This window comes from Rhipicephalus microplus, chromosome 8 (assembly GCF_043290135.1).
Source record: "Rhipicephalus microplus isolate Deutch F79 chromosome 8, USDA_Rmic, whole genome shotgun sequence".
Lineage (NCBI taxonomy): Eukaryota > Metazoa > Arthropoda > Arachnida > Ixodida > Ixodidae > Rhipicephalus > Rhipicephalus microplus.
In genome coordinates, this window is record NC_134707.1 from 122,316,029 (window position 1) to 122,333,635 (window position 17,607).

The window sequence follows — 17,607 nt, forward strand, 5'->3', positions numbered from 1 at the left end:
AGCTTGCCGGTAATCCGCACATCGCAGATCCACAAAAAAATGAATAAGCGTAGGACTAATGAAGCATTTCTTGCAGACGGGGCCCGTGTGTGAAGACTTGCGGCATGCACGCTATATAGCGTAGCGCCGATCGGGTGGTGGATCCAATTTGTTGGGGCCGTATAGACCCGGAAGGCAGGTAGCCGGAACGGTTCAGCATTGCTGCTGTTGGTTAAAGTGGCTCTTTTCTGCGATCGCATCCTAATGTATTGCTTCCTGTTTACCTTAGAGAGTTTTAGCTCGGTCGCGCGTCACTGAGCACGTGCTGTTCTCTGACCTTGCAATTCTTTCTACTCGGTTGCACGTATGACCCTACTATATAAGTGGTTGGCCTGAAACGGAGGGGACGGACGGGTGAAGGTATTAATGAATTACTCATTTTTCTGCTACGGTGGCTGTATTTTGATAGAGTTCAAACGCTCCCAGCCGGCGTCCTGCGCAGTGTCAGGCCCTCTGCGCCGTCTTTTATAATGATATCGTGGTTTGAGGACTTGGAAACCCGAAAGTTGTCATTCATTCATTCGCCGTCGTTTACGCTCCATCAATCATCTCATGGGGATGTAATTAAATCGCAGGTTGTGAAACCCCGCTGCAACAGTGCGACGGCGGCGCACCGTGCCCGTGACGTGGACGAGTTTTACCTTCGTGTCACGAAACGCCAGGAGGAGCACCTTATTCCGCTCAAGGAAGACCTGGCCGACTGGCTCAACAAGTCGCTCGGTGAGCTTGCACACACCACTGCTCGCGTTCAATGTGACTGACGCTTGTGAGTTTTTATTCAGTCAGCCCAGCGCGCATTCATCCTAAAGCACTTGGGGTGGTCTATAGGTACCATGGAGTCCCGATTATTGTTGAGTTGATGCTCCGCCGAAGACAAGGCCTAGGCATACCTGACCCTGCTCGGGCTGACTTGTTCAAAGCCTTAGACGAGCATCATTACCTGGGTAAATTTGGTGATAATTAGTTGCTCGCTAAGCCTGATTTGTCGAAATAGCACCAACCGGTCAACGAAGACTACGAGAGTTTGGTGCTGCATCAATCTTAATTTTTGCTTTCCCGTTTAGCGCAGTTTTCAGCTGAAGTTCGGAATGGCAACACGGCCATTACATAATCTTTTTTTTTTCTTTTTCCGACATCCACGTGCCCGTTTCTTGAAACCAAGGACTCCTAAATCAGCATCTTGACTGTGTCTTTAAGGGCAAGTTGCAATGGGTGCGCACTATAGGACCTATAGCGATACCAGTGACTTTCATTTCAGCATCGTTTCACAATCAGGTTGTTTCAATCAATCCATAAATAAATAAATCAGGGCAGCCTCTGCAACAAAGGGTGACTTTCACCGAAAAACTCGTAATCTTCAAGACACGAACTCGTGCTCCTCAGTGTTCGTGATGTAGCTATCTTCATTGGTGTGTAGCAGATCCCCAGCAGCACCATCAAAGATCTGCTTCAAGGACAACGTGCTGGTCATGTGTACGCATGCTCCGTTGAAACGATGAAATGGGGCTCAACTTGAGAGGTGTCGCTATAGCAGATATTAGTGAGTTTAGTACTTGTCCATAATCGCCATCTTTCTATCGAGTAGTCTAGCTTCGTATCGATACGACGCCCGCTTTGTTGTTCGAGGTCTTGCATGGACCGTGCTGGGCAGTCGTTCGCACATTCATGCCGCCCGAGATTTTTTTTTCTTGCTTGAACTTGACGCGCGATACAGTCCAGCTCAGGCATGTGGTAGCCCCACCGCGTTCACTTCGCTTTCTCAAAAGCGGAGTGCGATTGAGCCAGCCCACATTTTGCATCCTGGATGACCCAGCTTGACCTGGCACTCCCACTGCGTGACGTTTTTGTTTTTTTTTTTCGTGCCTTGTGTTTTACGTTTTACACCATGTGGGCTGTCAGCTGCGATAATATGGTGATGTGCTATGTGGTGCTTCTCATCATCGACGCTATTTTTGTTCATTGCGCAAACCGCCACTGTACGAGTACATCGTAAATAACGGCTCCAGAACACGAGACACCAAACGAAAAAAAAAAACACAAGAATTGGCGCTGGACACGCGATTGCCTTTAATAAACAATTTACGTAAATAATTTACGTCGAATCACACATATATGCAGACACGTAGTCACGAAAAAAAAAAAGAAATCCGGTAATACAGCACGCAAAGTTTTATCATATTTGCCTTCTCAAATGCGACACTGCCTTTTGTTGCTGGGCGATGAATGTAGCTTTGATAAAGTATGATAAAACACTGTGTTTTGTATTACCTGTTTTGTGTGTGTGTGTGTGTGTCCACGTGTCTGTATATGTTGTAAGAATCCATTGGGCTTCATCTTCCTCATCTGTCAATAACCATCATCAACGTTGTGGTCGTGCCTCTTCGTCATCGGCGCCATCTTGCGTTTGCTTGAATAAAGCGTGCGCTGAACCGTGGTATTTCAATATGTGCCAGTCGACGTGAATGAAAATTAGTTGAGAGTCAGGTGCCCGTGCTTGTGTTTTCATCGTTCGGTGCCTCGTGTTCTTGCACCGTTCATAGCCATGGGCCCACGCCAACTGGCCCAAGTATCAGTGCTAGTGTACGAGTAACTTCGATGTGCGCGGCCTCTCTTGGCTATTGGGATGCAGAAGAGCGAGGCTGCAGCGTATGCTGCTGCCCTGGTTCGGTCAGGCTGCCTCTGTATTGCACACAGATTCGTAGTAGGGAGAAAGCCTGTACTCTGTAACGAAGCGGATGGTACTGTGAAGCATGTCTCTTGTCCAGGCTACCGTGGTCCATGTTATGTCACCAGCATTGCAATGAAGACATTCAAATTGCATGTTGAATGCGTTGGACACATAGAGCGATCACACAAAACTGAAGGCATTGAAACATCTTTACTTAGAAAACTTGGCGCAAGGTTAAAGACGAGGATAACGAAGACGAGACCGAAAGAACAGAAAGAACGGTCATCTCTTTTTTTAAACTATGCGCCAGGTCTTTCAAGTAACGATGCACTTGGAACCATGTTGTCACCGTAACGCTGGTGACATCACCGTAACGTCCCGAGCTAACGTTTGCGAAGACGTTTCACACTCACGCTTGGAGCATCCCGTTTCGAACCTTATTGCCCTAGCTGTTCTTGCTTTTTTTTTCTGGCGTCATTAGCGATAGGGTACACAAGCTGCGCAACTTGGAAACGTGTAGGGCGACACGCTGCTACTGCCGCGGCTGTGGCCCGGTTCTCAGGCCGTTGATTGCGAAGCCGCGTTCGTCGTTTGGAAACTGGCACGGTACGTGTCACTTCTCCGTCGCGTACCTGCAGTCTACCGTCTAGGACGTTGTCTTTATTGCACAGATAAGTCGGCGACACATTCCGACGCACGAGGAGTCGCGTAAGCGCGGCAGCGCTTACTTGCGGAGGAAGGAGGCACGTACGTTACGTACTACGTTGGCGTCGGTGCTCGGCTTTCGCCGGTGGGTGTTCGAGGAACTCCTCTCCTCGGTCCCTTGAAGATGCGCTCGGCTCCCACGCGCCTTCTCGTCGTCGGATGCGCACGCACGAGGGAAATGTAAACACCGCCGTGGGAAGGGCGTCGTTCCGATTTTCTAAGTTTGGAGGGCATGATTCTCACGCGTGTGTTGAGTCTGTAGCGTTATACGTGAAGAGGCGGAGATAGAAAGTTAGGTGGGCAGAGGAGATTAAGGACTTTGCGGGTATAACGGGGCAGCAGAAAACAAATGGCCGGGTTGATGGGCAGGGCATGGAAGAGGCTTCTGCCCCGCAGTTGGCGCCGTCATGATGATGATGATGACGATGCTGTTAATTATCACATGAATTCGAGCTGTCGAGGACGAGAATAAGATTGCCCAGCATTTCCCTTGGAGACAGGACGACGGTATGAGTAAGCTGTACAAGCAATGAGTGGAGACTGCATTTTTTTTCTTTAGTACACATGCTTACTTGCCGCAGTTGGATGGCTGTCATTTTTAACTCAGCTTGGCGCCTTTCGATGTGGGTGAAGTGCGAACTTGTATGCTCTTAAATGTGTTTACATTTAGGTACATGTTAAGAGATCTCGGGGGGCCATAGTTGACCAGGGGTCTTTCATTACTAACTGCGGCCTCGTAAAATCCTGGCTTCGTGTTGACATTTTTAGGCATATTCACGGACTCGTGGATGAGCTGGGACATGTTGTTTTTGTTTTCATGACACATGATATACGGAAGAAATTAGCGTGCATTAATTTTTTCTACAAGCAAGTCAAAGAAAAGGGTACGCGCTGAATTTCCGTAGAGGGATCGTCAAAGAAACTAACTGTGAGATAGTTGAAAAGACCAAGAATTCGCTTCGGGACGCGAAGGACGATGATAAAACAGATAAATTGGTGCGTCTTGTTTCCGTGCTTTCCTTAGATACATGAAGGCTCATGCTTTTTCTTTTTTTTTTCTGTCGTAACTGAGATTTCACTAGCCAATGGGCGTGCTCAAATGTATGCGGGAGCTATATCTCAGAAAGCAAACAGAGAGCGCATTTCTTACTCTTTCCCGTGGCTCTTCATTTGCGACGTACACATGACTGCCTTTAAAAAGACACATTAATTTCTTTTTGGGTGCCACCACTTCCCGGAGAGACCATAATGATCCCCAAAGATGGCATGCGTCTCCTAAAGAGTCTTTTATGGCGTCAGTCAGCGCTTAGGGGAAGAAAGCCAGCGGATTCTTTTTTTTTTTTGCATTATATATATATCCGATGTCTGAAGAGTGCCTAAGCGATTTTCGCCGTGTATCGTCTCTTTTGTATTGATGGACCGTGGCGCAGTCGACAGGACACGCCGGTGTTTGCCTGACAGCGGCAATGCCACGACGTAAGAGCTCGCTCTGATCGCTCTCGCGTGCGCGTGCGAAAATGCCGAGGACGGGCGCGGACGTTTTATCGCGTCCGCCTTCCTGTAAGTTCGTATGTCGGCGGCTCCCTTTACCATGAAGGCGTCTTTTTTTTTTTTCCTCCTCACCGCAGCCGCCGTCGTTGGGCTTCTATTTTCGGTCGCTGGGTCGCGCTCAAGCAAGCTCATCACCGTGCAGCCGCGGTTGCCGCTACACATATTGTACACTCTCGTGCAGCGCTGCTATGTCTTGTCAGCGGGCAGTGTTCCGCGAGCGCCTCTGACACGCCGCGCATCACCATGTCAGTGGACCAACAATTTGGATCATTATGTTCTCAGACGGATAGCATTCGCATTAAGTTAGAAGGCGTTTTTTTTTTTTTTTCAGGCCAAGTTTCCAACCAAGAGTCAAGTTTATCGCATGTTTCACAGTCGGTGACATGGTTGGAAAAGTACATGCAGGGAGAGGTCCCAAAGTTTCACAGACACTGACGGGGGAAACCTCCTATGGCGGCGTGAATGGGGTAAAAAAAAGTACAGCAAATAAGGTGCGAATTTGTGAGCAAATTCTAATGAGCTTAATTAAGAGTAACAATGCAATTATTACGTAACGTGATGGTAATACTACCAATGAAATTAGACATAAAATTATCAATAACAGGAGATAAAACTAGAATGAAGCAAAATCAAAGAACTGTACATGACAAATGCAACTACTTTTTTATCAGTTGCGTAAGTTGTAGAAAGGCAAATGCTCATATAAAACTAACACTGAACTGTTGAAAGCTACAAACAGTTAATTGCACAAATCAGATGATTCCATTCATTCCTAAAGGAAATGTTTTTTGCTACGCGAGGTGAAAATATGATTGTTTTGTTATGATGGGTCGTGCTGTTTGATACGCACATTTTTTTATACCTCACTATTTGTGTCTTTATTTTGTTGTGTTTTATGCGCGACCCGTTCAACAGCCAAGAACTGTGTAGCCGGTAGCTTATATCTGCGCTAACAATTTCTTTCACCTCATATAAAATTTAAAAAAAAAATGGCACTAGCACTATGTGACCCTTCACGGTCTTTAACTAACAGGCTTGATTATAATATATTTTTATCGCTTTAGCTTGTTGAACAACGAGCACGGCAAATTTGCGGGCCTGAAGGTTGCGAGACGAAATCCCGTCTGTGGCGGTCGCATTTTCGATGCAGGTGAATATGTTCGAGCGTCGCGTACTTGGATTTATGTGCACGACAAAGAATCCAAGGCGGTTGCAATTTTCGGAACCCTTTACTATGGCTAGCTTCGTAATAATATGTTTCGTTTGCCATTGAAAGTTCAAAAGTTACTTCTCACTTCAGTGATCATGCATTTGGGCCTGTCGCTGGGCCGTAATCTCGATTGAACTGATCAATAAAGAGTACACTTATAAATAAGCAAGAATATGCAAATACAGTGCTCCTCAAACCGAGAGCACACACATGCCCACAGGCACACACGTACGCACACACGCAAACGCACGCGCATACACGCACGCATGGTACGAGCGAGCGAACAAACGTTAAATCAGCAGAAACCAGCAATTCGAACTATATACGCATGTCGGGGTATCTCCCCTTCCCCCTGGGAACTCCCCTTTTCTCATGCGTATGCGACTCCAGAATCTCCAGGTTGGTTATTTCATTCTTTTTTGAATTGAACTGTCCTTTGATTGAGCTCCAGTCGTAAAGAACAAAGGATTATCCCTTTGTTCTCGCTCCTCTTATTTCCAGCGTCTATCTCTCCTCGCTAATGTTACCAGAAACTAGTGTTAAAAAAAAAGAAACAAAACTAGACAATGGTCGAAGAACGAGCTATAGCGTAGCGTTCGGAGCGTGGTCGCGCGGCGCCTACACCACGCCCAGCTCGTATCTTATTGATGAACAGGAATGAAGGGAGGTGCCATTTGAACTTGCGCGGGAATTATGTCGCCGGTGTCGTCTCACAAAAAAAAAAAAAAAACGATTTGTACGCGTGAAGGGGAAGCAGGAGGATGACGGGCCGTGCAGTAATTTGTGTTACGACGACAGGGTCGTTGGCGTCGCCCCGCGAAAGATCGCGCGCGCGTAAAGTTTCCGGACGCGACGAGTCTGCGCAGACGCCGAAAAAGGGAAGCAGGGGCAGGGGAGAGAGAGTGAGTGCGTGAGAGAGGGTGCTGTAGAATGAGAAGACGAGGGAAGCGTCGTGCCTCGGTAGTAACATGCAGCAGCGGCTTCTCGCACAAGTCTTTCCGGCTGGTTACTTTGCATAGCACTGCTGTCGAGCTGGAGGCCAGATGATATTGATATTTCTTGTTATGTTAATGTATAACCTTACAGGGCAAGTGTGCATCTGATGCGACGTTGCTAAGTTCACGCGCGTTAGTCACTGTAGTTAATCACTGCAGAGTGGCAGTTTAGCATGCACCAAGCCAATGGTAGATTTGCAGTAGCTCCAGGAGAGCTGACACAGACGAACAAGATTTGTTCAGCAAACACCTACAGTGATAGAGAACTCGGTCGTCTAAGCAAGGATTGCAGGGAGTTTGGTGAGTTCGAGTCCGAGTGAGTCCGGCTGAAGAAAATTTTGATGAGTGTGGGTCCGAGTGGATCCAGTTTGGGAGAATTTTGATGAGCCTGAGTGAGCTACGCAATATAGTCCGACCTATGCTTGAGAAGGAGAGATAAACCTGCGGTGCCTACAGGCAAAGTTGGGTAGAGCTGAGTGGGAGAGACAAAAACGAGGCAAAGACAGGGTATACGCTTGGGTGAGCTAAGAAAAATGAAATGGGAGCTTGTTAGTGTGCGTTTAAGGTTGAAGACTTTCGTTTCTGGCAGCCAGATTATTCCATGCGAGATATATTTAGCTTTACGGACTTTTCACTCCGCAGCCAGAGAGAATCGTGTACAATATGCTATAGACAAATCCAGCGCAAACTTGGCAGAATCGCGTATAAGCATGTTGTGTGAAGTAAGCGGGCTGCAGAGGCCTCGCGGAAGCGGATTTCATGCCATTCGCTTGCTGTAGCATTCGCTTGCTGTGCTGCAGAACCTAATTGATTTGATTGCAATAGAAGCACTCCACTTGACAATTTCTTACGTATTCGCGGCCGGCGACGTTGCAGAGTACGCACAAGCGCTCGTGCTTATGTAAATGAACGCAGTGACGTCGAAATCGCATTGTGAGTTCATGAAGGTGCTGGGATAGATAAGAACATAAAACTTCTAATATGCAAACAAGTACAGATATCAATTTGCAGTTTCACTGACTGAGTTGAACATAATGAAGAAAAAAAAACAGCGAAAATAAACAAAAAGCCGGTAGGCTCTGAGCTAGCTGACGATACACACCACAGCGCTTTCACATCTTGAGTCCGTGTTGGTCTTTTCCCTCTGCTATTTAAATTATGTTCAAAGTAGAGAGAGAGAAAGAGTAACCTTTTATTTTGAGCAAGGGATTTGTGCGCCCAACTTTCACTTGTAGCCTTAGCTTTATATTTTTGTAGTTAATGGCTGTTGACAGAACAAGAAAAAGTATTAAACTTCGCGCTTGTTCATAATTTCTTCATGTTTTAATGTATATTTTTCGATAGCCGAACGGGATCTCATCACGAGCGCTTATGCGTTAAGAACTGACAACTCTACCGTGTCGAAGCTTTTCGCGCGGATTTGTTCGGCACCTTCTTGTGTCGCTGCACCGCACTCCTTCCGGGGCGCTGCGGGTTTCGGGCGCGGCGTTTGGGCATCCCGAGAGGAAGAGTCTTTCCCGGTCGTTGCCTCCAGGGGGCTGGTGACTCACTCACACGAAGAGGGAGAGGCAGGTGACGAACACACGGGGGGGCTCGCGCACCCCGTCCAGGTTCCCCTTGCGGGCGGATTGCTCCGTCGTCGCATATACGGGCCTCTCTTTATCCGAGACGACGCAGCAAGAGATAAAATAAGAACATCACGGGGCTGTGAGAGACCCGGGCGGCCGCTCTGTTTCTCGCGATCCCAGGTTCGGTGAAGGAAGAGGGGGCTGAGAAGATGGAGTCGTCCTCCTCCTCCTTGTTGCTGTTTTCCTCTTGGAAGGCGTCGTCGTGTGTGCCACGCCCACTCGCGGCGCGTGCTTATATTGTCCGCCCGTTGCTGCGCTAGTCTCCGACTCGTGTCTCGGCTGTTGTTCCGCGGTTGTTTGTCCCGCCGCTAATGTGTTTCTCTTTTCTCGGTCGCGCGCACTATTAGAATACTATTTCTCTACTATGTGATTCTTTTTTTTTCCTTTCCTTTTCTCATGTTCTTATGAGCTCTAAGCTCTCCCTTCCAAATTATGCACGCCGTTTAAAGTACTCCGTAGGGAAATGTGGTAGCTCTAGATTACGAAAATAAGTCGACAATGTCACTAGACCGGAAATTTCGAATAGTTTATTTGTATTTCGCTGGTTCCATTGATTTCATTGGCTTTCTACTATGTAGATGAATTGTCACGTGTCTCGTTCGGCGGGCTACCCTGAGACGCTAACAGGCCGACGTGCAATGCTAGCCAGTCCACACATGCATCTCAATGCATGCAGATCAACTTCTTCTGTGTGTTATTCACTTTATTTCTTTTTGTTTTCTTCTTGTGCAACGGGGAGTGTTCTAGTTCCCATCTCATAAACTTTATTATGCAGATGTCCAGACCGCCTGCTAAGGAAAGCTAGTTTTTGATCACTGCTCGCAATGACCACCATTCTCTGGTTCGCCTTGTTTGGATTTTGCAGTTTTTCTGTTGATCTTGTTGAACGTAATTGACGAGTGGGTATTTATAACCGTTCGGCATAAGCTTGCGCAATAATTTTAGGAGACACAGGAACTTAGCCAGGGTGTGGCAAGCCTGGCATGTGCACTCCTTCGAAATTTTTTTTCCGCCGTGGCATAGGGACTGAAAATGACCATTTCAAGAAGGTGCCCCACCCGAAATCAAGGGGCTGCCCCCCCCCCCCGAAAACGATTTCTGGCTACGAGCCTGGGGAGCGGGTAGAAATTTCATCGCAACGCCCCCCTCCCTTTCCCATTAAAGCCATGTATGGGACAGACTTTGCGCAACCCCTCCTTAACCACTTCCTGCCATGTACGCATGCCTATGCCGTTGGGCAGTTCCAGTTTTCTTGTTGGACTATAGATAAACTATCCCGACAGGTGATGTCATACTACGTTCATGAAACCAAGTCTGCAATAACGTAGCGCAACACCTTAGTGCGAGGCACGCTTCTGCGATTAGTCCTATAGAAGATGGCAACGGCCACCCAATCTGGAGGCGGTCGGCAGAGCAGCGCATCTAACTTTCTCGGCCGGCGAAATTCAAGCTGCCGCGGTTGTGGGCGCGACCTTCCAACGTCGGCAGGTGACGTCTGGGCGTCGAGAATGCGCGCTGCCCCTCCTTGGCCCCTCTCGCTGACGAACACGCCAGAGGTGCCCGGCGGAAGTCTGGGAAGGGCCCTCAGGAGGAACAGCGCAAGGAGATAACGTTAGCCGCCGTCGTGAATGAATGAGATTTTCAATTTAGCGGCAGGGTTCAGCACAGCCACTCGCTCGCAACGATTTGTGTGTGTGTGCGTGTGTGTGTGCGTGTGTGTGTGTGTGTGTGCGTGTGTGTGTGTGTGTGTGTGTGTGTGTGCGTGTGTGTGTGTGTGTGTGTGTTGCGTGCAGTTCAGTTGAAAATAGATTATGAAGGTGAAAGCCTGAGATCATGGCTGAATATCTTAGGTACAGCCCTGCGCAACGACAGTAAGACAACATAGACAGAAAAGAGCGCCAACCTTAAACAAAACTCAGTACAAAGTCGGCGCTCTTTCCCGTCTCTGTTGTTCCTTCCTATACTGTTGTTACGCTGCACCTACGACATTCGTCACGAACCAACTCTTGTTGCCTCAAATCAAACACGAACATTGCCCCGCCGTGGGGGTCTAGTGGCTTAAGGTACTCGGCTGCTGACGCGCAGGTCGCGGGATCGAATCCCGGCTGCGGTGGCTGCATTTTCCATGGAGGCGGAAATGTTGTAGGCCCGTGTGCTCAGATTTGGGTGCACGGTAAAAAACCCGAGGTGGTCGAAATTTCCGGAGCCTTCTACTACGACATCTCTCATAATCATATGGTGGTTTTGGTACGTTACACCCCTCATATCAATCAATCAAAACACGAACATTGAGTCGGCGTCAACACGAGAGATGCAAAAAAAAAAAAGTCTCGTGGTGACGCAATAGATAGCGAAACTTTCAACGTCATCGTGTTGTTACCACATCGGATCTTCGTTTGGTGATGAGTGGGCGGATCCCAGAGGCTGTTCTTAACCAAGGGAATAGCAGAGGACCTCCCATGCCCCATGTATATCACGTCATGTGCGTGAAGCTCTCGGATATTAGCCTTGAGAAGAGAAAGATCCATAACAACGTAAATGTAGCGCGAAAAAAACGCGGTCAAGAAAGGGTACACCACAAGCGCTTGTGGTGCACCCTTTCTTGTCTGTGTTTTTTTTTTTGTGCTACATTTACGTTCTTATGGATTAGTACCAACTCGCTCGCCTCTCTGTTTCTTCAAGAAAAAGATGATTGAGCATGTAAATGCGGTCACTTACCAAGTCAGAGTGAAAAAAAAAAACGAAAACAAAACACCGAGGCGTTTCGGGATCGTACTGGTTTCTTGTTTACACTAATCAGGCAAGGGCCGTATTTCACCTTTTTTTGCTGAAGTGTGATATATAACGGGTTTGCTTGGTCAGTGACCGCATCTACATCCTCATCATTACACCAGACCAGACGAACCTTTGTCGGACCCTTGAATACAGACTAAAGAAAGACCACTTTCGCTTTCGAGTCGTGTAAGGCAAATTCAATGAAACGTGCGGGTGCTTGATGTGAGGGGTTTATAGACTGTCACCATGTTGGGCCGTTAACCTTTGCGTTTTGTACCTCTAACAACTGAACGAACAGTCTTACAGTAGACGCATACGCATGGGTATGGTTGAGTCGGTGCATAAGATGTTTCGTGGCCTCATTAATTCCCGTCGCAGTCTACAAAAAAAAAACAAAAAACAAGGAAACATCAGCTTAATAGTCCAAGGTGCCCACGGTAAGGTATAGTCTATAGACCTATGCCACGTTTGTAAACAATGGTGGGCACTGTCGAAATACTGAGGCGCTTCTGGCAATGTCGTGGCGCGTCGATTTCGCCCACCCTAAAGTTCTCCACCGCTCTCTATGATCACGTGACAGCCCAGTATATATCTGCAAAAGCTGCCTCCAAGCACAACGCGTCGGGCAGCCTCTCCCGCTTGTTTTCTGCGCTCGGCTCCATATGACGGAACGAAACAGCAAAACATTTTGTGGACATGTGCCTTCTGGGCACGCACTTCGAAGGAACCTAATTCAGACATAAGGTGAACTTATACCCCTGCCACACGGGCACCCGCGAAGACCGTTTAACTCCGTCGTCCTTACGACAACGAAGATGCGGTGCGTGTCACACGGCCACCCTTACCCAAACGAAGGGAAACGGAGCGTTTCGCAAAGGACGTTCAACGATCTCCCTTCGCAGCGAAACGAGGTACTCTCGTCCCCAGCAGTCTAGAGGTCAGAGGAAAATTTTGAGCACTAAGTGGCCGCAGTGAAAGAATAATACATTTTGGCAATCTTAAACGTTCTTTCGTTGCAGTACTCATTCACAACGCGTGTTTGTTTACATATATTTACGCCCGCCAGAGTTCACTTACTCTCAACACCGATGCTCTACACTCCGTGCCTCGCACGTGGTGCCTCGCGAGTCGGGCCGGCCGGCGCCATTGAAAAATATTTCGTCCATGCATGTGGTTGTGGTCGTCGCTGTGTCACTCATGGCTGAAGAACACAAAATGTGCGCTCACGAGGCAAGGAAGCACAAGAACTTTCGTACACAAACATGAACACAGGCAACAAAACAACTATAAGCACAATGTGGCCAGCGTCACTAGCAGCATCGCTACATGTAGCGAATTTGTTTTTCTTTGAAAATATTTTTATGGTTTGTTAGCATCTTACCTCCTTAATAGTGGTTTTTTGTAAAAAACCTAGAACGAGGATTCACAAAAAATCAATAGAGATGAAATTAGAATACTTTTCCCAAAATCAAACAGCGCCAGCTGAGCCCCCTCGCGCCAACTGTTACAACCTTTTCATTGCCGTGTGACACTGCCACAACTCCTTCTCCGTCGAACCACCTAGGGGAGATTCACGTTGACGGTGTTCAACGGAGTTTAGTGGTGGCCGTGTGACAGGGGTATTGAACTGCAAGAAAGTGCTGCTTCCACACGCTATAGCTAAAGATTTTTGCGAACGCGCATGCGTCCTTGTCTTACACTTCAATAAAAAGAACTATAACGGGTTGACGTGGAAACCAACAAAACAACAACGAAGACAGCTCGCGTACATACAAGTCGTGTAGGTGCGATGCTGGGAAGAGTGAGCGGAAAGCCTCGTGGAGGCGTGGGACGAACTGGACGATTTGGCAGATGCAAGTTGTTGGATTCCGCGGGAACTGCTGCTGTCGACAGAGAAAAATAAACGAAGAAAAGCCTACGTGTGATCGTTGCCCTTGTTTCCCTTCTTTATAGCGCTGGTGTTATATTGAAGTGGGTTGCCTCGACTGCATGCAAGCCCCGCCGCGGTGGTCTATTGGTTATGACACTCGACTCGAATCCCGTCGGCGGGACTTGCGGTTTCGGTGGAGACGAAAATGTTTGAGGCTCGTGTACTTGGATTTGTGTTCACGTTATAAATAACCCGGCCCAGGTCGTCGATATTTCTGGCGCGCTTTACCATGGCGTGTCTCGTAATCATATATTGTTTTGTGACGTTAATTCCCACATAATAATTATCGACAGCATGCGAAGAACAGGGGGTCTGGCGTTTGCTTTCTACCTCGCGACAGTGTCTGCCGTCGGCCCTGTGATGCTTCTAGATGTTAAAGGGACGCTAAAAGAAAGGCCATATTTTTTCCCAGTATTGAAATAATCTTTCGCAATATTTGCCAAAATTTTCATGCTTGTCGTGTGAAGACGCTTGGTGAGCAAGGGAACGCGAAACGACAAATCGCTAGTGGTGACGCCGTACATCTTGCTGCAACAATCCCCTTGACGTCACGGTTTTGGTGGCGACTAGAGCTTACGTAGTACCTCATGGGGAAAAATTTCGTTCACCGTCCTCAGAAGGGGCCAGACACAACATACCAAGCTCAAATAATTTTTGTACACTCAAATTCGCCAAAATTAAAAAAAAAGACCACTTTAGAATCCGTGATGCCATGCGCGGAGATTTCGGCTCAAAATTTAAAAATGAAAACTGTGACTTATTTTCTCCTTTATGCCCTCCCTCTCATATCTTCAAGTTCCTGTGATGGTGAAGGTACTGACGTTACTGTTTTTTCAGTGAAATCTACCCGTCTAAACCATTTCATTGTTTTAATTTAGTGTCCGTTTGAAGTTTCAGCTCGAAATACGCATTGTTCCTTTATTAGTAAATTCATATTAAAGAAGGTGAGCTTTTTCGTCATAAGGTGTGTGGTTGTTACATGAGACTTTAGCGCACACTTTCCCATGTGGAAGTTTACGCATCACGTATGCGCGACTTCGTGGATTTAAACGCTGTCTGTCAAGGTCCGGTACGTCTTTTTCAGTGATAAATATCGGCTTTGTTATAGCTGTATTCAAATACTACGATTAAGACTGGAATTTCGACACACACAATCACACACACACACACACACAAACACAAACACACACACACACACAATCACGCACGCACGCCTACACTGAATAGCATAACTAAACAAGTCACTTCACGTGTCAGATAGTCCCGGAATGAAATAAGTTGAAGCAGCGCTGTTCTGGGAATCATTGGCGGATCGATTAATTGAGGCTGTTGCTATAGAGCTACCGTAATTGTTGTATATACGTGAATTGAAACGGACTAATTTAGGGCTGAGTTAGTAGAGCAGATACTTTTGTTTGTGCTGTCTGCAGTTTGGGTCATATCGAGGTGATTTGGAACTGGAACGCTTATCAGAGCCAACATTATCTTTAGAGACTACATTCATCGTGACATGACGTAACTTACGTTGAGAAATTGTGCATGCCATTCGTGATCCTATCAAGAATGTTATGTCGTGTGTCACTATGTGGAACCTTTTCTCAACCACCGCTCGCGTAAGTTCCCCTCATTACTGCGTTTCTATTCATTCTTCCTTCTGACTGTGGTGATCTTCTGCTATGCTAGAGGTCGCGGTTTCGATCGCCCATCGTGCACCGTGCTCATGTTTCATTGTCATGAGAAATTGGCTTGTTCAACATAATCCTCCAAGGGGAGTGAATTGTCTCGCTGTCTCGTATACGGCGGGCCCCATTCTACAAACACGTCGTGCTTTCGGTACTCGCACTCCAAAACTGGTGCATTCTTATATAGTGGTTTGTAGTACTGCACCAATGTGGCGAGTTTCGATCTCGCGAGGGGATTCACTAGGGAATATTTCGAAGCTCGCCGGGATAATGGAGCCACAGCAAGCACAGAGCCGGGCGAATTGGCGATATGTGCACGTGAGGCGTTTGCCTTGCAGAGGGCGTGGTCTGGCCGCTGCTCATGATGATAGTGATGATACCCCAACTGTAACTTATGTCTACGCTCTTTGAAGTAACTTCCCGCTGTTCAATTGTTAGCTCTTGTTTTCAGTCTGCCGTATGCCAGTGAGCGTTACTATATTTTTTGCCCTCGTTACACTGTAGCGAGTGCAGCAACATACGTCGCCTGAATACTAAAGACAGCCAGATTACGCATGCAGTGCCGGTTGTGTTAACGTTGCTTGCCTCGAAACCGCGTGTCTGACAGACATCGTAACGCCCGCAGACAGGAGCACATGCTATTCGGAAAACATTCCGAACGGAAGCACGCGTTGCATAATCCACCGGCTCACTTATTTACCCACGATGCGCGAACCGCGGCTGGTTGTTTATACCTCGCCGTCCCGACCGCTTTGCGATGAAAGCGTTCGCGGTGAAGCGAATCGCGATGCGATTCCGGGCGCGTGCGTCGCGAAAAAAAAAGCGGGCTCCTGCTTACATTGTGTTTGTTCCTCTGCTTCCGATGCGTCGTCACGTACGCTTTGCCGGCGATCTGCCAAGTGGAGCGCGAAATGTGTGATAATTGCGACGCTGGTGGTATACGGCGGATGCAGGACGCACGCGGGCTTCGGTTGTTCGGGATGCGTGGCGGTGCGTGCTTTGTGCGCATGCGCTGATTTCTTTTCACCGGTGCATGCATAGTATAGACTATTTTGCCTTAGACACGTGGGTGCCGCTATCTTGGGCTGTTAAGTCGGATGTTTCTTGTTTCCGTTTAATGCGATGTGACCTAATAAGAATATGACAGATCGTATGCACTAACCCAACCGTACTTATGGGTACGCGTCAATACCGTAGCGCTGTTCGTTTATTTGTTAAAATGCAAAACACAAAGGTTAACAGCCCGACATGGTGGCACTGAAAACCACTCATAAAATAGTCTATGTACGTATAGTGATTTTGTGACTCTAGTCTAATGCTGGTCTCACGCGGACGCTTTTGATCGCTAACAGGGATGTTTAGGGTTAGCCTCTTCAAATCAGGCCGCCGCGGTGGTCTAGTGGCTAAGGTAATCGGCTGCTGACCCGCAGGTCGCGGGATCACATCCCGGCTGTGGCGGCTGCATTTCTGATGGAGGCGGAAATGTTGCAGGCCCGTGTTCTCAGATTTGTGTGCACGTTAAAGAACCCCAGGGGGTCGAAATTTCCGAAGCCTTCCACTACGGCGTCTTTCATAATTATATGGTGGTTTTGGGACGTCGAACCCCACATATCAATGAATAAATAAATAAATAAATAAATTTGGATCGGGTGCTGCGGCTACGCGGTCACATTTAATCGCGATCAAGCCCAATCGGTATCAAGACGATGGTGATCTGCGCATCGCGAACAGGCTCAGTGATCGCGATTTTGATGACGCTTGCGCAAAATTCTATCTGGATTAAGTGGTATACCGTGTAGCAGCGACCTACATTATTTAGCGATCAAGAAGTTCTATCGAGATCGGCCCTGATTGCGATAAACGTGCCCTTGTAATATGACGTGCAGACCAGTGTGCCCGCTCGGAGATTGTCATGCAGGACCTTGTTTGTTTGTTGAGGTATTTCTTGACTTTTATAGGTGGACTGTCTTACAAGGCTCTATAGTGCGCTGTACACAGTGCTCATGAAATTTTTTCGAGTGTTCTGGTACCGAACCGGTCTTCGTGCCAGAAAGTTTTCTTTCGTTAATGTAACAAACTTTTATTAGGCGTCCATGTAACAGTCGGCCGACCTCTTCGTTAGAGTCATGCATATATAGTTGCGTTTAGCAGCCTATAGCCGAATACAACTGCATATCTATAGTAGTCCACGGCATTTCCTCAGTAAGGGGGGATGCACGCAAGCTTGCACCATTGGGCGCTCACTCCGCGCTGAGGTTATTGAGAAGAACTGCCGCTGGCACCGCCTTCGAAGAACACTGCACAGTACATGTGCAGGACTATTTCTTTAGTCACGGAAGTCATCATCTGCGGCGCTTCTGGCGTTAATTTGAACTTTAGTTCTCACTATAGCATCCCGTGAATACATAATGTAGCTTGTACAAG

The 17,607-nt window shown here is 47.6% G+C and overlaps 1 protein-coding gene across 1 annotated transcript in view; it reads left to right on the forward strand.

Annotated features, from left to right (window-relative positions):
- Positions 1–17,607, forward strand: part of LOC119164572 (growth arrest-specific protein 2) — a 230,169-nt gene that overhangs the window by 78,743 nt on the left and 133,819 nt on the right. Inside the window, exon 3 of the mRNA XM_075872538.1 lies at positions 615–759. Coding sequence (XP_075728653.1) covers positions 615–759 — 145 coding nt within the window. The remainder of the gene's footprint in view (positions 1–614; positions 760–17,607) is intronic.